Raw genomic sequence first — 25,906 nt, forward strand, 5'->3', positions numbered from 1 at the left:
AAGCTGCCAAAAGACTTAATCCTCGTCAAGCCCGCTGGGCCATGTTCTTCTCCAGGTTTGATTTTACAATCTCCTATCGTCCAGGCTCCAAGAACATTAAGGCTGATGCCTTATCCCGTCTCCACGCTCCTGAGGAAAAGAATGAATCTCCTGAAACCATCCTCCCAAAGTCCATCTTCGTGAGCCCTATCCAGTGGTCTGAAGAGACTCTACCCTCCTCCAATGCCTCCTCCTACACTCCGCTGGGTTGTCCCCAGGGCCTTCAGTATGTCACCCGGACACGTCGCACCCCACTTGTGCACTCTGCTCACTCATCACTTGGCACTGGCCGCCCGGGGGTCAATGAGACCCTCTCGCTGCTTAAGGATCGCTTCTGGTGGCCCAACATGGCCAAGGATGTCAGAAGGTACGTGCAGGGCTGCAGGGAGTGCGCCATCTCCAAGAGCCCTCGTCATCTGCCAGCCGGCAAGCTCAATCCTCTGCCCGTTCCTGAGCGACCGTGGTCACACCTGGGAGTAGACTTCATCACGGATCTCCCAGCATCGGACGGTCACACCTGTGTCCTCGTGGTAGTAGACCGATTCTCCAAGGCCTGCCGTCTAATCCCTCTGAAGGGTCTACCTACCGCCTTAACTACAGCAGAACTCATGTTTAACCACATCTTTCGATATTATGGAATCCCAGAAGACATCGTATCAGACCGAGGGCCCCAATTCATCTCCCGTGTCTGGAAGGCCTTCTTGTCGCTCCTGGGTGTGACCGTCAGTCTTTCATCCGGATACCATCCTCAGACGAACGGGCAGACGGAACGGAAGATCCAGGAGATCGGTCGCTTCCTGTGTACCTTCTGTCACGGCCACCAGAACTCCTGGAACCAGTATCTGGGTTGGGCCGAGTACGCCCAAAACTCCCTCCGACAGCCTTCCACCGGACTAACACCCTTTCAATGCGTACTCAGTTACCAACCCCCGCTGTTCCCCTGGGACGGGGAACCCTCCAACATTCCTACAGTCGACTACTGGTTCCGGGAGAGCGAGAGGGTTTGGGACTCAGCTCACCACCAACTGCAGAGAGCCCTGACAGCAGACCTCCAACGCTCCATCCTATCAACCGGGGCAGAAGGTCTGGCTGTCAACCAAGGACATCAGGCTGCGTCTGCCCTGCAAGAAGCTGAGTCCTCGCTTCATTGGCCCATTCATCATCACCAGACAGATCAACCCCGTCACGTATCTGTAGTAAACTCAAGCTCGTAGTGTGGGAAGGAAGGGGTCAGGGACGGCGAACAACTGTTGACTGAGACTTTATTGTATATTAAACGGTTCAACAGAAAGTCCGTGCAACGCACGACAACGAAAATAAACAATCCACAAAGGGCTTCACTCCAGGTTAGGCATACGTTATCCACAAGGGCTTCACTCCACGTTGGGTTTACACCATCCAAGGTGTCACTTCCCGAACCTCGACTCGACTCAGTCAACAGTTCCCCTCTCTCTCACACACTCCTGCTTCTCACGGCGTTTTATCCTGTCTCCGCGCCAATCACTGGAATGAGAAACAGGTGTTCGTGATTTGCATTCAACCCACTCACTTACCACGCGTCTCCCGCTATTCTCCCCGGTTGCAGACCTCGCTGAACCACGCCCCCCTCGCCACATACCCCCACCGCCCGACTCAGGCCGGGGAGCCGTCCGGCCTGCGGCCCCCCCCCATTTCTGGAGAGGAAATCGGCCACAGCCATCCGAACACCCGGCCTGTGGACCACCTTGAACTTGAAAGGCTGTAAAGCGAGATACCAACGAGTGATCCGCGCGTTGGTATCCTTCATGCGGTGGAGCCACTGCAGGGGAGCATGGTCCAAACAGAGGGTGAATTCCCGCCCCAGGAGATAATAGCGGAGGGTGAGGACGGCCCACCTGATAGCCAAACACTCTTTTTCTACGGTACTGTATTTAGCCTCTCTCTTAGAGAGCTTACGGCTAATATACAGTACCGGCCGTTCCTCACCCTCTATCTCCTGGGACAGGACGGCACCCAGCCCCCTGTCCGACGCGTCAGTCTGCAACAGAAAAGGGAGAGAAAAGTCAGGAGAGTGAAGCAATGGCCCGCCACACAGAGCAGCTTTTACCTGGGTGAAGGCCTGCTGGCACGGCTCCGTCCACTGGACCGTATCTGGAGCATCCTTTTTAGTCAGATCAGTCAACGAGCTGGTGAGGGCCGAATAATTAGGTACAAACCTCCTATAATATCCCGCCAGCCCGAGGAACTGTCTAACCTCCTTTTTGGTCTTGGGGCCCGGACAGGTCGCAATCGCTGCCGTCTTGTCAATTTGGGGACGCACCTGCCCATGCCCCAAGTGGAAGCCCAGATACCTTACTTCCACGCGCCCAATTGCACACTTCTTCGGGTTGGCCGTGAGCCCAGCCCCTCTCAGCGATCTCAGGACGGCTCGCACATGCTGCATATGCCGCTGCCAATCATTACTATAGATAATAATATCATCTAGATAGGCAGCCGCATATGCACCATGGGGCCGGAGAATTTTATCCATGAGTCGCTGAAAGGTGGCCGGTGCCCCGAACAGCCCGAACGGAAGCGTAACGAATTGGTGTAATCCGAACGGCGTCGTGAAAGCTGTCTTTTCTTTGGATAAAGGCGACAAGGGGATCTGCCAGTACCCTTTCGTTAAGTCCAGTGTCGAATAAAATCGAGCCGCACCTAGCCGGTCAAGCAATTCGTCCACCCGCGGCATTGGATACGCGTCGAATTTCGACACTGCATTCACCCTGCGATAGTCCACGCAGAAACGAACCGAGCCGTCGGTCTTGGGAACCAAAACTATCGGGCTCGCCCAGTTACTGCTGGACTCTTCTATTACTCCCATTTTCAGCATTGCCTCTAATTCGTCCTGAACTACCTTTTTTTTGTGTTCAGGTAACCGATACGGCCGGCTGCGAACAACCACGCCCGGCTCTGTCTCGACATGGTGCTGAATGAGGTTGGTACGTCCCGGCAGGGAGAGAACACGTCCGCAAATTTCGCTTGCAATTTGGATAAATCAGTGAGCTGGGAGGGCGAGAGGTGATCTCCCCCGGGACCAGAGCGAGAGGTTGAGGTTTTATGTTCGCCTCTGGTCCGAGATCATCCTCCCCGCTAATCACCGTCGCCAGCATCACTGATTCCGTCGGACCGTACCACCTCATAATCGAGCTCGCCCACTTGCCGTGTGACCTCAAAGGGCCCTTGCCACTTTGCAAGCAATTTCGAACTGGAAGTAGGGAGCAATACAAGTACTTTTTCTCCCGGTGCAAATTTACGTAAATTAGACCGTCTGTTATACAGTTGGCTCTGTCTGTGCTGGGCTTGTAACAAATTCTCCATTGATAGCCGCCCCAAAGTGTGGAGTTTTGTTCTCAAGTCCAGCACATACTGAATTTCATTTTTGGCCGGAGATGGTCCGTCCTCCCAAGTTTCTCTGAGGACATCCAGGACCCCACGGGGCTGGCGCCCAAAGAGAAGCTCGAAGGGGGAAAACCCCGTGGAGGCTTGCGGGACCTCTCGCACTGCGAATAACAGAGGTTCTAACCACTTATCCCAATTTTTGGCGTCCTCTTGAACGAACTTACGAATCATGGATTTAAGCGTGCGATTAAACCGTTCGACCAGCCCGTCCGTTTGTGGGTGAAAGACGCTGGTACGAACCGATTTAATGCCCAATAATTCGTACAGTTCGCGTAACGTACGTGACATAAACGCCGTGCCTTGATCAGTGAGGATTTCTTTCGGAATCCCCACCCGGGAGATTAAGCGAAACAGTGCATCCGCAACACTTTTAGCCGAAATGTTGCGGAGAGCCACTGCTTCGGGATATCGAGTTGCATAATCAACAATGACTAATGCAAAGCGATGCCCCCTTGCTGATCGTTCTAATGGCCCGATGAGGTCCATACCAATTCTCTCGAAGGGGACCTGCATTAATGGAAGGGGGCGCAATGGCGCTTTTGGGGTGGCCGGTGGGTTCACCAACTGGCATTCACGACAAGACGCGCACCACCTGCGTACATTCTCGTGAATGCCCGGCCAGAAAAATCGGGTCATGAGACGATTTAGTGTTGCTGCCTGTCCCAAATGCCCTGCCATCGGATTAGAATGAGCCGCGTGGAAAAGCATTTCCCTGCGGCTCTTTGGCACTAATAACTGGGTTGTATCCTCCTTTGTCTGAGTGTCTTGGGTCACTCGATACAACCTATCTTTTATAATCGCGAAATATGGGTAAGCAAGCGGACGTCCAGGCTGGAGAGGCTGACCATCAATTATACAGACCTTATCAAACGCATGTTTTAATGTCTCATCTTGAGACTGCTCCAAGGGAAAATCATCGCGTTCCGGAAGAATTAGTCTTCCGGCTTCGCTCAGATCCCCTGCAGCAGAACTCTCCGGTCTCTGATCAGTCTCTCCCACCTGCACTCGCGCCTGCTCACCCCGCGTTCTTTCCCCCCAAGAGGCATCCGAGCACAAACATCCCAATAATTGTTTAAACGCGGGCCAATCCGTTCCCAAAATTACCGGATGCCGGAGGTGCGGGTTAACTGCCACCTCAACACTATGCTTTTGTCCCCTAAATTTAATGATGACGGACATTACAGGGTACTTTACCACATCCCCGTGCACACACCGAACCCCAACCATGCGGCCTGTATCCAATGCCCCAGATGAAATCAGGCTTTGATGGACCGAGGTTTGGTTGCAGCCCGAGTCCACCAAGGCCTGATAGGTACCCCCCTTGATACTCACAGGTATTTGGTACCCGCCAGCCTGACCAGGGGCGGCCTGAGGATCGTCGGGGACCCGGATCAACGTCCCGACCTCCATAACCGGACATTTATCCACAAAATGATCCGGGTCCCCACAGCGCCAACAGGCCGGCCCAGACCTGCCTGCCGCTCCAGTGGCGGAGAGTGGGCCGAATAAACGGCGCGGAGAGAGGGGAGAAGCAGGAGTGGGGTCCGTCCCGGCAGCAGGGAGTCCCGCCCCTCTGGGCGGGGCTCTGGGTCCGTATGAAGGTGCCTGTCCCGTTCCGCCCCGCCCTCGGGGCGGAACACGAGGTGGGCCGGGCGGACGAGACCTAGGAAGAGGGACAGGTCTAGAGAGAGAGGGGGACAAAAGAGAGGGAGAGAGAGAGACAGCTGGCAGGGGTTCGCCGCCCCCTTGGCACGCCACCAGGTGGTCCTCCGCCAGTTGGATGGCTGAGTCCAGAGACGTGGGGCGGTGGCACTGGACCCACTCGGCCGTCTTCTTGGGAAGCCGAGTGACGAATTGCTCCAGCACCACGCGATCGACGACCAGGTCCACGTCGCTTCCCTCAGCCAGCAACCATTTGCGGCACGAGTCCCGGAGCTGCTGGGCCAACGTGAAGGGCCGGCCGGACTCACCCAGGTCGAGGGAGCGGAAACGCTGACGGTGCTGTTCGGGGGTCCGACCGACCCGCTGGATAATGGCCCGCCGTAGATCGTCATAGACCAGGAGGTTCGTCACGGGGAGCTGCTGTGCCGCCACCTGTGCTTCTCCTGAGAGAAGTGGGACCAACTTCATTGACCACTGGTCTCGCGGCCATTTACCCGCCTCCGCGGATCTCTCGAAGAGGTCTAAGAACGCCTCTGGGTCATCCGACGGGCCCATCTTATTCAATGGCAGGTGGACGGGCACAGCAGGCTGTTCGGTCGGCTCCCGGGGAACCTCCCGGTCAATCCAGCTCCGGAACGCCTCGCGGTCCTCCTGCTGGGTCTGTAGAATGGCTTTCAGACACCGCTCCTGGTTGCCTCTTAGCTCCAGCAGGGCCTGATGTTGTTCACAGTGCAGGACCGCGAGGGATGCGACGATGTCCGCAAATGTGGCGGAGGACGAGGACTGCATGGCGACGTGCTCCCGTCTTCCTTCCCGGGTTTCGGCACCAGTGTAGTAAACTCAAGTTCGTAGTGTGGGAAGGAAGGGGTCAGGGACGGCGAACAACTGTTGACTGAGACTTTATTGTATATTAAACGGTTCAACAGAAAGTCCGTGCAACGCACGACAACGAAAATAAACAATCCACAAAGGGCTTCACTCCAGGTTCGGCATACGTTATCCACAAGGGCTTCACTCCACGTTGGGTTTACACCATCCAAGGTGTCACTTCCCGAACCTCGACTCGACTCAGTCAACAGTTCCCCTCTCTCTCACACACTCCTGCTTCTCACGGCGTTTTATCCTGTCTCCGCGCCAATCACTGGAATGAGAAACAGGTGTTCGTGATTTGCATTCAACCCACTCACTTACCACGCGTCTCCCGCTATTCTCCCCGGTTGCAGACCTCGCTGAACCACGCCCCCCTCGCCACAGTATCGTTTGCAACTTCCACCTCAGTACAAGATTCATCCAACCTTTCATGTCTCCCTCTTAAAACCTCACCACCCTTCTGTTTCTCCCTCCACAGAACCTGACATGGAAGCCGCCGAGCCCCCCCTTCCACTCATCCTGTATGACGGTGCTGCTTACGAGGTTCACGAGATACTGGACTCCCGGCGTCATGGTGGTCTACTAGAATATCTAGTCGTCTGGGAAGGCTACGGCCCTGAGGAGCGCTCATGGGTCCCTAGAAACGATATCCTCGATCCCAATCTTCTACAAGCATTCCACGCCAGCCACCCTGACAGACCTGCCCCACCCCCAAGAGGACGACCACCACGACGTCGGGGTCCTCGGCCCTCAGGAGCGGGCCGTGGGGGGGGGGGGTACTGTCACAGACACGTCAGGTTCCACCTCTCTCCAATACCCACGCACTCAATCACCGGAGTACTAATCACCGCCACCTGCACGTCATCAGCACAGCAATCACCTCCACCTTAAAAACCCCACACTCACACACAGTCACTGTCCGGTCTCGTTTGTACCACAAACTACATGTGTACTTACCTCAAGGACTACTTCTTGCTACTTACCTGTCTCCAACGTCTCCAGTGTCTCCAGTATTCCTCGTGTGCTTCTCCAACTGTGTGTGAGTGTTCCTTGTCTCCAGTCTCCAGCGTGTTCATCCCAGCTCTTCCTACAATCAACAAAAGGACAGTATCATTCTTCTATCAACACTTCAAGTTTCAGTAATTGCCATATACTTACCCTATTCTCTGCTGATATCAATAAAAACACTTAACTTGCTTTTACATCTGCCTCCGAGTCGTCTCTGTTGTAACAATGAGGTTTTTGGACAGAGGCGGCTGGACATCCCTGTGCCCCGCTCCAGACACGATTTTAAAAGAGTAAGACCATCCCCAGGACGTGAATTCATTTACCTGAGAAAAATAAATGTCCCCCAATTCGTGTGTCCTGCCATCCGGCCTGGTTAAAATTTGTCTCAACTCTGGCCCACACTAAAAGATTCATAAAATTAGGACTGACCCCTAATAGTCAACGAGAAGAGCCTTAGACAACCAAAATTGTATTAGTTGGTTAGACGCAGAAAAACAAACTTCACAGGAAGTGAAAAAGTCACACAGTCCATGATGGACAGATTTTAACACGGCTAAAATTACAGCATGTCGGAAAGGAAATCTAAATGTTCCCCTATCATCGACCTCAAATATGGCTTTTCACTGAAACCATGTTAGTAGTAGCAACTTGACATGGCCGCTCGCTCTAACTTTATCCTGAAACGTGTGCACTATTATTTGGCACATATTCAAGTGTTTGTGTGGAGTGTGGAAGATGAAGAGAAGTGCGCTTCCTGCATGACAGATAACTCAACATGGAGGAAACAAACACTTGCATTTAACTTAACATACTCCCTCATTTTTGGTCACACAGATAAGAGCAATACATCATTTGACAACGTAAAGGGACTAATTTTGATTTGTGTACACTTACAATAACAACAAAACGTTGTGCTTTTGTAAAATAATAAAAAAATAAATCAAAACTTTTACATTTTTCAAAAGTTTACATGCACTTGATTCTGCATACTGCATCATGATGGATGATCCACGACTGTTTGTGTGTTTTGTAATGGTTGTTCATGAGTTTGTTGTTTGTTCTGAGCAGTTAAACTGAGCTCTGTTCTTCAGAAAAATCCTCCAGCTCCTGCAGATTCTTCAGTTTTCAAGCATCTTCTGCATATTTGAACCCTTTCCAGCAGTGACTGAATGATATCTACTGTAGATCCATCTTTTCACACTGAGGACAACTGAGGGACTCCAGAAGGAAACACAATGCATTAAGAGCCGGGGGTGAAAACTTTTGAAAAAGATTTGCAAGCTTATTTTGTTTAAAGAACATATTTTTTCATTTAGTACTGCCCTTTGGAAGCAACAAAAGATACAATTTATCTTGTTCATCCAATTCAAAAAGTTTACATCCCTGGCACTTAATGCGTCGTGTTTCCTTCTGGAGCATCAGTGAATGTTTGAACCTTTTTTAATAGTTGAGTTTGAGTCCCTCAGTTGTCCTCAGTGTGAAAAGACGGATCTCAAAATCATACAGTCACTGCTGGAAAGGGTTCAAATATGCAGAAGATGCTTGAAAACTGATGAATCTGCAGGAGCTGGAGGAATTTTCTGAAGAACAGAGCTCAGTTTAACTGCTCAGAACAAACAAGAGACTCATGAACAACCATCACAAAACACAAAAACAGTCATGGATCATCCAGGAAACCACACACAGTACTGAGAATCAAAGGTATGTAAATTTTAATAAATTCAGCTATTTTTGTCTCATGGACTTTATGTAAACATCTGTTATGTGAAATAGTTTATTCAGGACAGTACTAAATAAAAAAAAATAACATTCAATTTTCATGATCCTTCTTATTTTGTTGAAATGATTAACATTTTTGCAGATTCTGCAAGGGGTATGTAAACTTTTGAGCTCAACTGTACTTGCCTCACAGACATGAGAAACACATCTATAAAAGCTTGAAATGTCTACTTTTTCCAGTACAAATGGAAAACAATTATTGTCATGTGATAAACGTGCATATGAGCGTCCACTACTGTGGAGATGATTCAGATGAGTCGTCATTGTCGACTTCATCTCTGCAGCCAAAAACACAGAAAACACTACTTGATCAATAAATCATTAAAATGTTCAGACAGTCTCCTTGTTTTGTCTTTTTTTGTTGTTGTTTTTTCACGACACATTCGTACTTTTGCTGGTACACTATTTTTTGTGTATTTCACTGTGTAGAAACATATTAAGATGTGAAAAGTGCACGTGCTTCGGGTGTATGCACAAGAACCGAATTCAGTTCAGTTCAACAATTTAAAATCACTTGAACGTTTAAACTGACAAGACTTAAAAACACATGCATATGACAGATTTTTATGATGACGTGGTACTGACACAGTCAGCCAGTGACATTTCCATCATCTGTCCTGGAGCAAATTTCACAGACAGCGCTGGACTCGGTTGCACTCGGAAATATTTTTTGAATCCCAAATGCTCGAGTCTGAGTAAAAATGCGTCTGAGTCTGTGACAAATGCAAGTCTGAGCCCGAAAACCCCGACACTAAAACCTTCCCTATATTCTAATACAAAAATACTAATACTATAAGCACATATTTTATTGAAATGATATACCTGAGATCAGGCCGTTTGTCTCCACTCTTAAACGTTAGTGGGTTCTCCATAGACCAGTTACTCTTCACAGACACACAGCTGGACTCTGGGTTTGAGCTCTTCTGCTGGACTGAACTGAAACAGAGAACACATTCAGTTTAATCCTGTAGATTACTGTGTTCATTCTTTATGATAGGAAATATATTAATATAAACTTTCATTTTTTTAAGGAAACTTTATGTTCTTTTTAATATTTCATTTTAGTTTTAGAACAAAAACACATGCAGAAATAGGCAATAATATATATGTAAAATGTGTCTGTGATCTGTGAGATCTTTTTCCTGTGATGTAACACAATATTTATCAGTGTTTGATGAAAGTACCTGCATCCTGGAGAAAAATCTCCATCTCTGGATCCTTGTGAATCAGCCATGATGAAGCTGCAGGAGAATCTGATGAGTTTGATCTCCTCCACTCACTCTGAATGAACAAAACATTCAGACACAAAATTAAATGATTAAAATAATTAACCTTCAGAATTCAGCTGAACATATCTCCAGTGTGGAAGAAAAAGAATCATGTGACTGCATTAACTCAAGATAAGCTGTGCGCAAGTTACAACCAGTGTTGGGGAGTAACGGAATACATGTACCGGCGTTACGTATTCAGAATACAAATTATGAGTAACTGTATTCCGTTACAGTTACAATTTAAATAGTTGGTATTTAGAATACAGTTACATTGTTGAAATCAATGGATTACATGAGGATACTTCTCTGTTTCACAATCTCTAAATAACGTTTATATATATATATAAATATATATATATATATATATATATATATATATATAGGCAACTTCATGCATTTCCCAGAAGCCCCAATATAAAAACGAAAAAATGTGCGGTTTGCGTGATCAGTCACATGGAGTCGGAAGAGGAGCAGCGGGAGCTCAGCTACAGGTAGAGATGGAGCCGAAACAACAGAGCCAGGGCAAGAATGCGTTTATATCTTGGAAATTTAAACAGCATTTCACACTAAAAAAAGAGGGAGAACGAAATATATCTGTGCAATGCAACCTCTGCTTACCAGCAACCAACCTCCTTTCAGCGTCCAAAGACTCCACTTCCAACCTGAAGAAGCATCTTAAAGTAAGTAATTTTTTTCTTTAAATTAGCCAGGTTTAGTCGTCTGCTGTAGTTTTACTGGTCACCTTGCTATTTTATAGTTGTATCAGGTAGCTACCAGGTCTGTAACGATATGCAATGTGATATGAAACCGAAATCACGATGACACTCATATCGACGAACTGCGTGTCCATTACAGATTTGCGCAAAACTTTTGCGATTTTTTTTTCTCTAAATGTCGACAAAAAACTATTTTGAAATGACGGTGTTTCCATTAACCGATGTTATGCGACTAAAACTTCATTTTTTTTTCCTCTCGCGAAAAGTAAAATCATTCCAAAAACCATGGCAACGGACATTGGTAGGTTTATGTACTATATCCCAGCCACTGCGCTGGCCATTATTATTAATTGATGGAAATGTATGTGTGTTTTCCAAGCATTAATGGTAAGGAACGACCCTTGTTATACTTGTGAGTGGCACATATGAGGTGTTTCAGCACTAAAAGACTGCTTTAAAACTTTCACAGAGACCTCAAACAGAAAGCACAAAGGCTTTCTGTAAAGTGAATTTCGTTTTGTATTAATTTTATTTTAATTTTAATCAACGTTTCATCAAAAAATTTCATGGATTTAATAAATAAGTAAATATAGCATACTCATACCACTTGGCTAGCAACATGGGTTCAGGATAGTGCTAAAACAATTTCAGTGTTATTAATTTGTGCTCTTTGTGTCTTTCTTTATTTTAGAGGAAGCATTCCAGTGTCTTGCATAGAGCAGAAATGGCATCAGATGATGGTGGTGAAGGAAGTGCCATGCCCACCCCACCTCCTCTCAAACAAGCAACACTCAGCAGCACCTCAGCATCAATCACCCAAAGTAAAGTAAACTCCTTGGTTCTTAAGTTCATAATTGCAGATGTGCAGCCCTTTTCTTTAGTGGACAATGCCTCATTCCGGTGAGATGATTGCAGGAATTAGTGGGGGTAGGACACACATGTGCAGAAAAACACTTGATGCAGCGCATTGAAAGGGGATTTCAAAATATGAAGGAGGCAATTACTGAAACTCTTCAGGATGTTCAAACCGTGTGCACAACAGCAGATATATGGACGGCTCATCATAGGAGTTTCATGGGAATCACGTGTCATTGGATTGAGCCAGAGACATTAGATCGAAAGTCTGCTGCATTGGCATGTGAAAGGATAAGGGGCCGCCACACCTATGATGTCATTGCTGCCAAAGTTAGTCAGATTCATGCAGAATTCCAGATCCAAGGCAAAGTCAGTGCCACAGTCACTGACAATGGTAGCAATTTCGTTAAGGCATTCAGTGAATATGGAGGCTGTGAAATGGATGATGAGATGGATAACACAGATGATGTGCAGTTTGCTGATGTCTCTGCAGTTCTTCAGGAAGAGCAAGAGGAAGAGGAGCTAAACTTTTTTTTGCCACCTCACCATCGATGTGCCGCGCATACCTTGAATCTTATTGCCACAACTGATCTTGACAAAGCTGCCTCACAGGGTGTTTCTCGAAAATTATACAGAAGTGCAATGTCTAAATGTGCTGCAATCTGGAATAAGGCTCATCGCTCATCAGGTGCTGCTGATGCAATTGAGGAAATTGCCCAAATGAGATGTTTGGTACCTTCAGTGACTAGGTGGAGCTCAGAGTATCATGCAATCGAGAAGTTGATGAGTCTCACTGAGAGTCAGCTCAATGGAATCTGTGACCAGCTGAAATTGGCCAAACTGCATCCTCAAGAGACAATGTTTCTAATAGAGTACACAGCCATACTGAAACCTCTTGCCTACTCAATCAACCTGCTCCAGGGAGAAAAGAACTGTTACTTTGGATACATAGTTCCCACCATTCTCAGCCTAAAAGCCAAGTTAGCTGAAAAGTTGACCCAAGTGCAGTTCTCAGCCCACATCCTCTCAGCTGTTATAAAAGCCATTGACACTCGATTTGGGCAGGTGTTGGCCTCCCATGAGGCAAGGATGGCGGCTTCCACCATCCCAAAGTTTCGACTGTGGTGGCTTGCTGATGAAGAGAGGGGAGCCATGAAAACAGCAATGGTCCAAGAGTCTCGTCTTCTTCATAAAGAGCCTTCTGAGGATGCCGGCACCACTGGAAATGCAGCAGTTGGAGGTGATCCAGAAGATGATGAAAACTTCTTCACTTTTGAGACAACACAGATGACAAGTTCATCAGCGGAGGAAGAGGTGCAGAGGTATCTCCAGGATCCAGACAAGTCATTGGCTTCATTGAAGATGTATCCAATGATCAGAGACCTCTTCTTAAAGTACAATACTACTCTGCCATCAAGTGCTCCTGTCGAGCGGCTTTTTAGCCAGGGAGGACTTATTTTCACTCCACATCGTAACAAAATGACAGATAAGCACTTTGAGCAGGCTCTCCTGCTGCGATACAACCGACTTTACTGGAGTGTTGACATGTAGAGTAGGTGGGTCAAATATGTAGGTAGGTGGTTCAAAACATATTGGTCTTTAGGTTCATAGGCTTTTTTAAAGCATGTAAATTGGCAATCTCATTATTATAAAACCAATTGTCTTTTTTTTCACCTGACATTCATATAAAATCAACACCTTACAATGCCTACTGCAAATGTTAGAAAAAAAGTTTTTCACCCTATGTTATGTTCAACTTTGACATTTTGGATAGGCTGATTTGCTGCTAGCCTTTGTTGTTACATTACCAAGAATGTTTTTCAATATAACATTGTTTCATGAGGGTAAAATTATATTTGGTGGCATAGTTTAAAAAAATAATATTATTTTGCCATCACATTCAGTTTGAGACTGTTTTATTTTGATGGACCATTATTAGTGTGTCTATCTTGATGAAAGAACATTAATGTGAATATAGTCAGCTGTAACAATCTGGACATTTTTTTTTTATGGAAGATTTACAGAAACAGACTATTTGTATTTTCACACTTTCACACAAACTGAAAAAGGAAAATTCGTAAATTCTTCTCTTTTTTTTAACCAAGCAAAACATCTTTTGCATAAACACCCTCATAGTCTTTGTTCCTCTACAGAAAATTTAAAAATGTTGCACTTTCAGGGAGACTTGGGCCTAACACATTCAGCCAGTTGGACTTGGAACAGAAAAACACACCAGAATAGGCCTGTTTAGTAAGCAGGATTTGATGGCCGCATTCCTACACTTCTAAAATGCAATTCAATGTGGAAGTAATCCAAGTATTCAGAATACGTTACTCAGATTGAGTAACGTAACGGAATACGTTACAAATTACATTTTGGGCATGTATTCTGTATTCTGTAACGGAATACATTTTGAAAGTAACCTTCCAAACACTGGTTACAACGTAGACTATTTTTGACGTAAATGGGCACTAAGTTACAACTTACGCACTACTAAATATTTTTGTGTTGCACCATTAAACTTAGTTGAAGCGTAACTCTACGTATACACTAAATATTTACGGAAGCCTCCTATCAGGAGTAACGGTTGGAATAAAATAGCAGACTGACTGAACTGCATCAATAAGCTCTTGTTTTACCTGACAGACTTCATTCTTTACACATATATGATGCTGCTGACATTTACACTCTCATTTTAAGAGAGAGAACATCATGTGAAAAGATTACTTTGTTAGACACTCTTCAACACGAACCCGTTAAACAGCGCGCCGCTGTGTGCATCGGTCCTATCACTCCGTGTTGTGCATGTCAAATAAAATCAGTCATAATCAATAAATGTAATTTCTTATGTTTTTGTTGTTGTTGTTTCAGTATTTATTTATTGATCCTTATTAATTTCGTTTCAAATACAGTTTCTGAATGTTATTTACATATAATAGCCTTAATCATAAATGTTTTTATATTTAATGGGAACTTATTTTTACTGTTAGCTACGTGAGGCAAAATAAGTCAGAATGAAGGATAAACTTAAATTCACGGAATTTCAACAACTTCTGCTCCTGTATTTGAAGGATCACTGAGGGTAAACATCATATTATGCGACTACGCATTACTTTACGGAGACCTTACGAGCTACTAGCAACGTTCTGCCTTAAGAACAAATGGTGCAACCGAATAAAGTACAGAGTTAGTTACAAACTAGCTAGTAGTTACTGAGCCACTAGTGTGGACTTTACGTTCCAATTTAAGAAAGAACTTACGAACGGCTGGTGCAACCCTACCCAAAACACTCACCTCGATCATATACTCTAATCGCTCTGAGCTGCAGTTCACGCTCACGCACTGCTTCTGCTCTGCTGCCACTTGTGCCTGCTTACTCTGCTCTTGGCTGAACAGCTTTTGTAATTTTAATAATGATTAAACTATATTTAATTTATACAGTGAAGATTATAAGCAATGTTATTTTACATTTGATTACTTAACCTACTTACCTAATTTTTTTTTTTTTTTTTTTAATCTTTGCTCTATTGTATTGATAAATGCTGTTGCTTGTAGTTTGATTATTTGTTCTTATTTTCTTTATTTTTATTTGACAGTTGTCCTGAATATAGCACATACAGAACTGTACCAAAACCGTGACCCTAAAACTGTGATAAAACTGAACCATGAGTAACAATTACACCCCTACTGCATTCCTACACACTCTTTACTCCACTTCCTGTAAAGGATTAGTTCACTTTAAAATAAAAATTAGCCCAAGCTTTTCTCACCTTTAAGCCATTCTATGTGTAAATGACTTTCTTCTTTCTGATGAACACAATCAGAGTTATATTAATAAATATCCAGACGCATCCAAGCTTTATAATGTCAGTGAATGGGGAAAAAACGAGTATGAAGCTCAAGAAAGTTCATCCATCCAAAGCAAAACACACTCCACACGGCTCCAGGGGTTAATAAAGTCATTCTGAAGTGAAGCAATGTGTTAATGTAAAAAAAATATCCTTATTTAACAAGATATAAAGTAAAATAACTATGTTCCGCCAGACCGCCTTTCGTATTCAACTTAGGAAGAAATCGTAACTGCCGTAGCATTCAGGCATTACACTTTCTTCGTAAGTTGAAGGAAGGCGGTCTGGCAGAAACCTCGATATTACAGATTTTGCTGTCGATTAAAAATGTCACACTCCCATAATCCAGTCTTGACTTTATCAGGGCAACATATAAACTCTCCATTCTACTCCTGCAAGAAACCTCATAATGTTTCCAAATTATTTCATACCTTCAGATTATCATCTTCTCTTTCTTTCTTGAGAAAATCATTTATGAAATTTCCACAGAAAACTTAACCCCCATTAATTCCCCCACATTTCAGCTTGTTGTCTTCCTTCTTGCATTTTCTTAACTACATACATGATCCAGTTAAAAACTTTCCCTCCTGTTCCCATCTTGTGAAGTTTAATCATTAGCCCCTCTCTCCATAACATATCATATGCCTTCACATCAAAAATACTGCACCACACACTCTTTATTTACTTGGGCTTTTCCTCCTTCATCCTCTAAACACAACATTGCTCCATTCTGTCTCTTCCTCTCCTAAATACACTCTGAGATTCAGTTATCACGCCTCTTTTCTCCAAGAAACACATTAAACTCTCATTGATCATCATCAGTTTACACATATGTGAAGTCAACACTTTAGGCCTGTAGTTTGATGGATTTTACTAACATCCTTTCCTGGTCCATCTTCCAGCTCTCAGGGAGTTTCCCTTCTTCCATACTTTATTAAATAACATTAACAACTTCTCCTTACCTTCTCTATACTTAAATGTTTCAACATGATATAGCTTGTTTTCCTAGTTTTAGCTAATGATCTTTTTAACTCTCTCATATTAATAACTGAGACATGTTGTTGTTGTTCATCCTTTCCTTTGCCTTTCCTCTTAAAACAATCTTAAACATGTAAGGAATGATACTGAACTCACTTTAGTCGAATGGACGCACACAGTCTGTGATAAACTCCTCAAACACTCGAACAATCCTGCAGTGCAGAGCTCAGCTGTTACATTATGACAGTATTCAGCTGCAGACACGCGTTTCAGGACATGAAATTACACGCAATTACGCGTTATATCGTCTGTACACGTAACGTCTAACGTCCATACATGCCACACATTTTTTCTGTGTCGTATTTGTATTTTACTAACTTAAAATGGCGACGGGGGACGATACTTTCACTTTCTATTTGAGAGAGAGAGAGCTGCACACGTCACAGGCCGGAAATGAAGGCAAACCACAGAGTCGCGCCACCTACAGTTTATTGTAATTTTCTTTTGTTTGTTGTAATACCAGCTATTTTGAGAAGGGTATTCCTGCACAACCGGAGGCTGCAGTTTCAGGACCGCAGTTCTAGGACCCTAGTTTTTCGTGACAGCGCCACCTACCGTACTGGATCAACACTAATTAAAGATGGACAACGTGGACAGCAATCAGACGGTGAGTACCGATATTTAATTAAGTTTTATTTTATAACGTTTAAACGGTGCGAAGTTTACATATTGAGAACTGCTAACTATGAATTAATAATTAATTCCCACCAAATTAAGAATTTGTGAGCTAGTTTTATTAATTACTACGATGTTAATTCGTGGCCATGATTTCATAAATCCTTGTTGAGTTTTAATGACGAAGTATTATAAGTGAATCTAGCAGCACATTAATTAAACTTATCAGATGACAAGAGCATGGTTGATGTAAGGTTTGTAAGATTTACCTGCAGCTTAATGTATTAGTGTGAATAGTGGCTTAATATTCGTTGTTTTACCATATTTAAGTATAAAATATCTTTCATAATTAAACTGCCTAGTTGCACTGTGTTTTAGCCTGTTGTTTTGGCATTGTTTTGCAATGATGAAGAGGCGTTTGGCCTAATCTGCAGGCCTACTCCACATACAGTCCATTGTTATCATGTGTTGTTCTGCATGGCCAATATGAAGTGATTTTATGGATTTGGTTAGGCTCATTGTAGGACAGATGATTAAAAAAGGCACTAGGGATATTTTCATGATCTTAAAATATTCTAACAAGTAGGCTCTCTCTTTTTCAAGATGCATATAACAATCCAAAAAGGGAGATCCCTGCCCGAATTGAAGAGATGCACCACATGCTGCAAGGACTTTCACTGCCCGTTCTGTAGTTCAGCTTTGTACCACCCATCAAAGTTGAGCAAGATCAGAACCCATTTAGAGAGCCATTTCAATCGTGCAGTTATCCATGAAGGTAAAGTTTTCATACATTCCCTCAGGAAATGCAATTGGAGTTAAAATGTGCATTAAAAGCCGAATGTATTTTATGATCAGTTCCATTTGAGCAGTGAATCAAAGCTCTCTGATTTGTTTTTGAAAACCAAACACCTAATTCAAATTTTGGGTTTACATAATTTACAAATTGAAATATATGATCTATTCAATGCTCTTGTTATACCATTATAGGGTATACCATTCACAGATGTGGGTTACATTGCCGACCACAGTTGCATTACCACTGTATCCACTGCCAGTCAATGCTGTTACGTAAATCTGATTTCATTAAACACTTGTCTTCGTGCAAGGAGAAGCACCCTGACATAACCAACACAATCCCAGCTCTGACATTGACAACCATCCCATCTCCAAAAAAGATCAAGTTGGCAGTTCCAACAACAGCAACCAACACCATCCCAGATCCAATTACAAAAACCACCACCATGCCAGATCCAGCAATTACAACCACCACCACTCTGCCATCAACCCCAAGTGAACAGATGCAAAGGGTCTGTGTGAAGACAAAACTAAAGAAAAAGTGTCCCATATGCCACCAACTCATGCACAAGACAAATTTAAAGAGGCACATAGAAAGGAAGCACACAAGAAAACAAAAGGACATCACAGCAACCTCCCACCTTCAGAATGAATGTATCGATCTGGAGAATGGAATTTATATCGTCCACAAATCATTTCATGGTACCAGCATACCTCTGCATGTTCAAAATAAGATATGGGGGGAAGATCAACATGTTTACTGTGAATCCACTGAGTGCCAGGTGAACATGGAGTTGGCATGGAGGAGTGGATTGAAAGCATATCAGTGCATACACCTTAAATCAATAACATACTGTTCATCCTATGCTTCCTTTCCTGTACTGAGTGAAGATACACTTACTGAAATGGTGAAGAGCAAGTGGTTTGGTGAGGATAAAAAGAAAGTTTGCCTTGATCTGCAAAACCTTGCCAACAGCAACCATGTACCTTTGTCTGTGCACTGCAAAATTGGAATGCCTCAGTCAGTGAAATACATCTCTATTTATGAGCCTACAGTGTCATATTACAGTCGATTGGGAAGGGTCATTGTGTCATATGACACAAAAAAAAATGCATGGCACTGTCCTTGTCATCGGACAAAGAGATCATGCATACACAAATATATAGGAAAATGGCACTTATTTCAGACACACCATGAACTTTTCAGAAAAGTGCGGAGCACTGAGGAAGTGGAAGTCCTAACATCAGCAGGGGATGAAAACAGAGATAATGAGGCTGATCTGGGTGACATAAAGTATCCACCAAAAGATGACCAATTGAAAGTCATGGTCCAGTATATTCTGAAGAACAAAAAGTTACCTGTTGTACTTCCTGAACATTTTCGGCTTCCATCAGTGGAAAAGGAATACCCAAGGCATCTAATTCCAGAAGAGATGATGTGTCAGCACTGCCCTGGCAATGTACCCCTTAGTGACCCGGTCCTTATTACACAAAACGCGAAAATCCTCACCAGCTCACGTATTGTTCAAGGTAATTCCATAATGTATATTCATTATTATCATCATTATTATTATTATTATTAAAATTTAAATCTGCTATGGGAGATTTGGGATACTTTTAAAAATCATTCAATGTTTTGGAAACTGTGATTTTTGTTGAATCTTTGAATTTCCAGATGTTTCTACCTACTGTAAGTCTTGTCATCAGTGTGGAGCCTACTTTCGCTACCAAGAGTGGAAAGATGGCATACACAATTTTAATGATCGGATACTCCTTGACCTCCCTTTATGCATAACTATTAGGAATATGCTACAGGTATTTTTTTTATCTTAATTGAAGTATAGTCTGTAATTCAGTCCTTTTGTGGGGGGAAATGTACAGTTAAAAATGTATGGTATAATTGTTTTTTCATTATTATGTTTCTTTCTTAGGTCCATACTGCTGTCAGCAGAGTGGTGGAGTATTTGGAAAGGACTACGGGGGTGCAGTTTCCCTCAGCTGATACGATTATGCAAGGATATCTTCACTTTGAAGCTCTTACAGAACATGACTATGAGTATTCCTGCGTGAACTGTGGGGACCATCCACCGGTTGTCATCATGGACCTCCATAAGAAGGGGGCCTTCCATTTGTCAGGTAAGCATGCTTTCATTGAAAAGTGTTATCTTCTAGTATTTTCACCCAAATACACCCAGAGTTTCACACAGCTTTTAATTTCTATAAACATTTGACTTCTGTGTAATGTTTTGACATTATTTCTTTAGTAAGTGACCTTTCAACACCCCCAGAAGACTTCAACGGAGAGGTTGATATGCAAAAGTTTTGGGAGGCACTTTCATTGGAGAGGATTGGTCGAGGATTTGTAACAAGTAATTCAAGCAAGCAAACAATTTCTAAATGTGTTTTTTTTTAATGACTGCAAAATTGTGTGGCAAACAAACAAAGTAACATGGACATAGATACATAATATGTTTACATTTATCACTATGTAAATATTAAGCTATTTTAACAATTATTTGTTGTTATTTGATGTCATATTTTCAAAGGTCAACAAAAAAATCCATTTACAGTCCCACCAAGTTATAACTTTTGGGCACCATGGATAGGTCCAAAAACATGTTCCTCCAAAACCGACTGAGGTCTCTGAAATGACAGTAACAGAGGACCGCCTAAGAGAGGAACTATACAAGCAGAAGGTAAAAACACAATTCATTAGATTTTCTATTTTTAGTTGCCATTATTTTCAAAAACGTGTCTCCTCATACATTTAATTTGTTTTATTTTATAGGTTCAGGTGGTTAGGAAATTATGTAAGGAGTGTGGGTTAGATTCGTCTGGATCACGAGCTGACCTCCTTCTGAGATTGTCAAATGAAATGAAGTCAAGGCAGACATACAACAAGGTTTTTCAAAAGATCTGGGCTGCTTCAGGTAGGCTACATTTTACATAGTTTACTTTGTGTGTGCTAGCATTATTTTGAAGGGTTTGCCCCTGGGTAGAATAACTTCCAAAGGTGCCTCTCTTTAATTATCTGACTTTTATTTTCAGTGTACTCTGTACGGATGAAGCCCTTTTTAGTTGGTTAAACAACTTTTTTTCCCCCCATCTCAGGTGGTTGGGCTGTAATTATGTGCCCATGCGGCATTGTGTACAGCATAAAGTGTAACATTCGAGCAGAAAGCCCACGTGACTTTGCAGACATGTTGCTTTCTTGGAAGCACATGCCCAATGTTATCATATATGACTTTGCACGTGGGTTAGCAACCCACATGAATCTTAGAGAACCAGAAAGTTTGCCTTTCAAACCCTTTGAAGGACGGTTAAGCCCACCAACTCCAGACAACATAGCCAAAGCCAAAGATGGGAAACTTAAGGTCTCACTACCTTGGCTGAATTGTAAAAAAATGATTCCAGACCCTGAAGGCCATCCAGTGACTGGTTCAGCAGAGCATTATGCTCTGTATGATCGGTTCCACGAGGACAATACGAAAGATCCCCGTGATGTCCTGCGGAAGCTTCGCACGGTCCCACAACTGGCTGGAAAAGTAAACAGTCAAGTTGCAGAACAGCTATTTTCCAGAATGAAGAAAAATAATTACTTTTTAAACATGGCTTTACCTTCAACACATCTGTTCCTTATGAGGAATATTATACACCATCATAACACGTACAGAAATGAACAACGTCTAGGCAACATAAAAAAGGCTTTTGGAAATGATGTCACAATGAACAGGCACAGCCAGGCAGTGTTGGGTAATTATTTTTTTTTTCTTTTTAAGCAATTCTGTTTTAAATGCAGCACATTTATTGCTCAATTTTGAAATAATTATTTAATTTTTAGTAAATCCAGTATCCCCAGAGAAGGTCTCCACTGTTCCAATGGGCATTGATGTACCAACTGGTAAGTAATGAGGGAATCATTCTGCTCTTCTCTTGTCAAATTCTTAATTATGTTTTTCTGTATGACAAAAGGCTTATGGAATATCAGTGCTAAGAACTTCTTTCATTTGATGGTTTAGCTTTTTTGAACATAGTCTGACCTGTATGAATAGGAACACTTGGTCATTTTCTGCTTTAGTTTCAGCAGAGCCAGTGCCCAAGACAGCATCCCTTGACACTCCCAAGGCAGCTCCCAAGACTGTGCCCATGCCATCGTTCCTCGCTGCGCCAAAGCCAGCACCCTTCGGCTTCTCAAAACTGTGTAAGCCCTGGGAAAAAGAATTGAATCCTATCCAGGACAAACTGGTAAGCTAATTAATGTGATTTGTTTGCCATACCTCACACTGTTATCTGATTGTTAGTTATGAGTGTAACTATATTTGATCTATGATCTGTACAGGCCACACCCCACAGTGTGCATGTCACCCACTGTGTAATTGCACAGTGTAACCATGATATAGTGAAAGTTTATCATCTACATGTTTTTAAGTCTTTCTGGTTTAAATATTAAAGTCATTGTAAACCATCCGAATGCAAGAATATTTGCTCCTGTACTAATAATTATTTACAGCTCAGCTATGTTCTGGACACGAGACGGCCTGGAGCAGAAATTATTATAAAAGAAGGGCCCACATGTCTCACCCGTGAAGAGTTTTGGAGCCTAGGGTTACAAAGAGACATGGATTCCCAGGTGCATAGTGGGAAGTTTGTAAAAAAATAGGAGGGGATTAGTCATTTTTGTATTTTTTTTTTTATTGATTGGTTTTTTTGTTGTTGTTTTTTTTATGATATTTGCTTTGGTTGTTTTCTTGTAGATTGGGAATGCCTGCTTCAAATTGATTCATGAAGCAGCTCAGCAACATGTATGTGACATGTATAGAAACACAAGATTAAAGCCTAAATTAACATATGTACTGTATGTTACTGTATTCTTTCATATTATTGTCTACTTTCAAAGTAGTTACATGCTTTCAGTTTTGTTTTTTTGTTTTTTGTTTTTTCGATAGGGAAAAGACATATATATAGAGGACATGTACGTAATTCCTACATGGAAGCGTACACCAAAAAACATGGCTGTCAACTTTCCAGTGAGTATGCATAAAATAAAATATGTATGTGGTTACAGAAATGTAGATCTGCATAATGACAAGACATTTGATTAATGTTAGGAGGATGTTGACATGAAAGACTTGTTGGTGTTTCCAGCATGGACCAACTCAAATGGGCCAGAACACTTCGTTCTCTGTGTAAGGGATTGGTACTGTTACAAGATTCTAGATAGTACATGTAGTGGTAATTGTTAAATCATGAAAGTTCAAACTGTCAATTCCAGCTCTACTTTTTGTCCTAATGACTTTTAAAATGTTGTGTATCTTTTACCAAATATCACATTATAGATCATGAAGCCACTCATGAGAGAGATTGTCTTTTTAGACTCACTGTATGCAATGCATGAGTCTGGATTTGGTGATGATGAGTACAGAGCCATTTTTAGGTTCACAAATGAGGCATACTGTTTGACATGTTCATATAACAATTTATATTTTCGGCTACGTTCTTATAGCCTGTACTGCTATATTTCGGCTACGTTCTTATAGCCTGTACTGCTATATTTTGGCTACGTTCTTATAGCCTGTACTGATATATTTCGGCTACGTTCTTATAGCCTGTACTGATAATATTTTGGCTACATTATTATCATTTTAATTTTTACATTTTTTTTTTTTTTGTAGGAATCTTGCACAAACAATAGATCCTGGGAGCTGGACTGAAAAGACTGGGCATGATATTGCGGTGATTAATAAATGGACATTTAGATACTCTAAACAAATATAATTATATCCCATATTCTGCATATCATGTACATGTCATAATTTAAAAGAGTGGCTGTGGCTTTCATCTATTTGACTTGTGTGTTACCTTTTTTGCTGCTTTTAGGGATTGCCACGCCAAACCTTTGGAAATGACTGCGGGATTTTCATGCTTATGGTAAGGTCTCAATTTTTTGTCAACTATATACAAGTATCTGTCAACATTGTGAATAAAATGTCTTCCATCTTTTCTATTGCAGTATACCCTTTGCATTGTGACAGGTGTGGGGTTTGACTTCCACGAGGTTAGTTGATTTAAAAAAAAAAAAAAAAAAAAATGTACAAGGAAATTTCTCACTTTTACATGTTGTCTGTGTGTACACTCTTCGTCATGAAGAAAATAGATACATCATGAACTAAAGATTCTCCTCATCACTGTCACTCATCTTTCAGATGGACATGCCTTTAATTCGAAAGTGGTGGTGTCTTCTTTTGATGGAGCACTTCAAAATAGAAGGGTATGACACCACTAAACAATATATGTATATTAATTTCTGTACAAACAGACTGGAACTCCCTGTGCTTTAAACAGTTTTAAACCACACCTTTCAGTCAATTAGACATTTGAGTGTGTCACTTGTGCACCAAATGCCTTAGTTTTTGCCTATGCAGTACTTTAGATTAATCTTCTTAATGTCTGAAAGGCATGGTCAGCGGTTTGCCTTCTGGACTGATGAGGCCAGAAGCTTGGTCCAAGGAACACTTCAGCCTGTCTACAGAGTGCCAAGACAGAGTGCTGTCTCTGAGAAGGTCCCAGTCCACATTGAGTCTGTGGATGACCGCACCACAGAAGAAAAGAGACTGGTGGACTTTATAGTAAAGTTACAGGGATCTGAGGAGCATTTGGTGGTACTATTGTATCTTTTAACTATGCTGCAAATTATTGTATCTTTATCTTAAAAGTATACATTTCTTATAAATAACTGTTTTTGTACCATGGTTTGTCCATAAGGGTGTACTCAACGGGAAGCCCTCTAAGTGGTTACATAAGGTAACCTCTTCCCGGGTGCCTGTCTACCTCGACAGTGAGGAACAGCAGGACATCTTGTTTTCTTATCTGAGAGGATTGCTGGATAGAACACCAACAGAATTGAGCTTCACAGATGCAGTGCAGTTCATCTGTGATGTTCTTTTTCCGGAGGTATGCCGGTCCATGTAATGTTTGTTTGTGTCCTGCTCCTGCACTTACAAAAGCTACTGTATAAACTTCATGCTGGTGCTACTTGTGTATGGACCCATGTTTAATAGCTTGCTGTTCAGTAGTGCTATAACAGTATATTTATATTAATGTTTTTCATAGGCCATCATATATGCCCTGGCTGCCCTCCGGAATTTGTCCTTGCAGGAGGCTGAGGAGGTCTTCCTTTCTGGACCAGATTATCATTTCAGGTCAGAGTACAATATGAATTATTTTTGCACAATGCCTAGTGCACCATTTTTGCTACTGATATTTCTGTTATCAAAAAAGTGATTGTTCTCTGATAACTATTTCAGTGAAGTGGAAGAATTTAATAGAAAGATTGACAAACAACTGAGGAAAGAAGGGAGACCATTCAATTGGTGGGTATTGCTCTTATGTACTTAGACATTTGAAGTTTGTAATTTGATGTCAGTAACATGAATATTCTGTTTGGCTCTCTCTCTAAAACTCCAACAGTGCATAAGTGTTAAATCATATATATTCCAGTTGAATATGTTAAACAAATGTTTCTTATTTATCTCTCTCTCTGTCTCTGTCTCTCGCTCTATCTTTCTCTAGAGTTGAAGCCTACAGCCATTCTATCCATGCAGCAACTGATGGAAAAGGGGTTCGCTTTGGTGCTGTTGTCGCAAAAATGACATATATATTATATATATATAATATATATATAAACAAATAAACATTCGTGAATCATTCTTGTGTCTTGTCTTGCCTCTCAACAACCTTTAAAATATCGGCTGTAATTTAGTGACTGCATACGCTGATTCTTTAACTTACCTGATAATGAGCTAATTCACTTTAAGGGGGTTAATCAATATACCGTATAATTCAAGAGACTAAGACTTTTAAAGTTCTCCATTTTTTACAATTGTTTTAAAATTGATATACAATTTTCATTTATATTTTGTGTAAATTCATGTTTAAATTTAAAATTGTGACTCAAAGCACACTTAGTAATTAACCTCTGCTGCATTTTGAA

General features: G+C 42.5%; 3 protein-coding genes across 7 annotated transcripts in view; 2 read left to right on the forward strand and 1 right to left on the reverse strand.

Moving 5' to 3' along the window:
* LOC125252132 (protein NLRC3-like) overlaps nt 1–16,798 on the reverse strand; it is a 236,639-nt gene extending 219,841 nt beyond the window's left edge. For 2 of the 5 annotated variants that reach the window (XM_048165181.1, XM_048165178.1), the window contains exons 1-3: nt 16,603–16,798; nt 9,963–10,059; nt 9,601–9,714 (exon numbers count right to left, since the gene is read on the reverse strand). In XM_048165181.1, the coding sequence (XP_048021138.1) occupies nt 9,601–9,714; nt 9,963–10,012 (164 nt within the window). In that variant the 5' untranslated portion in view covers nt 10,013–10,059; nt 16,603–16,798. The remainder of the gene's footprint in view (nt 1–9,600; nt 9,715–9,962; nt 10,060–16,602) is intronic. The other 3 variants (XM_048165179.1, XM_048165183.1, XM_048165189.1) reach the window with 3 other exon arrangements.
* A 182-nt stretch (nt 16,799–16,980) lies between these two features.
* On the forward strand, nt 16,981–23,555 carry LOC125253402. The gene is given in 17 exon segments (XM_048167353.1): nt 16,981–17,113; nt 17,725–17,896; nt 18,109–19,446; nt 19,592–19,731; nt 19,848–20,052; nt 20,181–20,285; nt 20,463–20,529; nt 20,531–20,612; nt 20,705–20,846; nt 21,028–21,669; nt 21,758–21,817; nt 21,995–22,161; nt 22,427–22,546; nt 22,671–22,718; nt 22,863–22,943; nt 23,025–23,102; nt 23,253–23,555. Coding segments are annotated over 17 exon segments (3,675 nt in total). The 5' UTR covers nt 16,981–17,086; the 3' UTR covers nt 23,454–23,555.
* Nucleotides 23,556–23,647: 92 nt separating this feature from the next.
* On the forward strand, nt 23,648–25,567 carry LOC125253403 (PWWP domain-containing DNA repair factor 3A-like). The gene is made up of 7 exons (XM_048167354.1): nt 23,648–23,844; nt 23,927–23,971; nt 24,120–24,184; nt 24,371–24,575; nt 24,679–24,867; nt 25,027–25,115; nt 25,221–25,567. Exons 1-7 carry the CDS (start codon nt 23,836–23,838, stop codon nt 25,309–25,311), a joined length of 693 nt encoding a protein of 230 aa, XP_048023311.1. The 5' UTR covers nt 23,648–23,835; the 3' UTR covers nt 25,312–25,567.
* Nucleotides 25,568–25,906: the final 339 nt, after the last annotated feature.

Source organism: Megalobrama amblycephala, linkage group LG18 (genome assembly GCF_018812025.1).
Source record: "Megalobrama amblycephala isolate DHTTF-2021 linkage group LG18, ASM1881202v1, whole genome shotgun sequence".
Lineage (NCBI taxonomy): Eukaryota > Metazoa > Chordata > Actinopteri > Cypriniformes > Xenocyprididae > Megalobrama > Megalobrama amblycephala.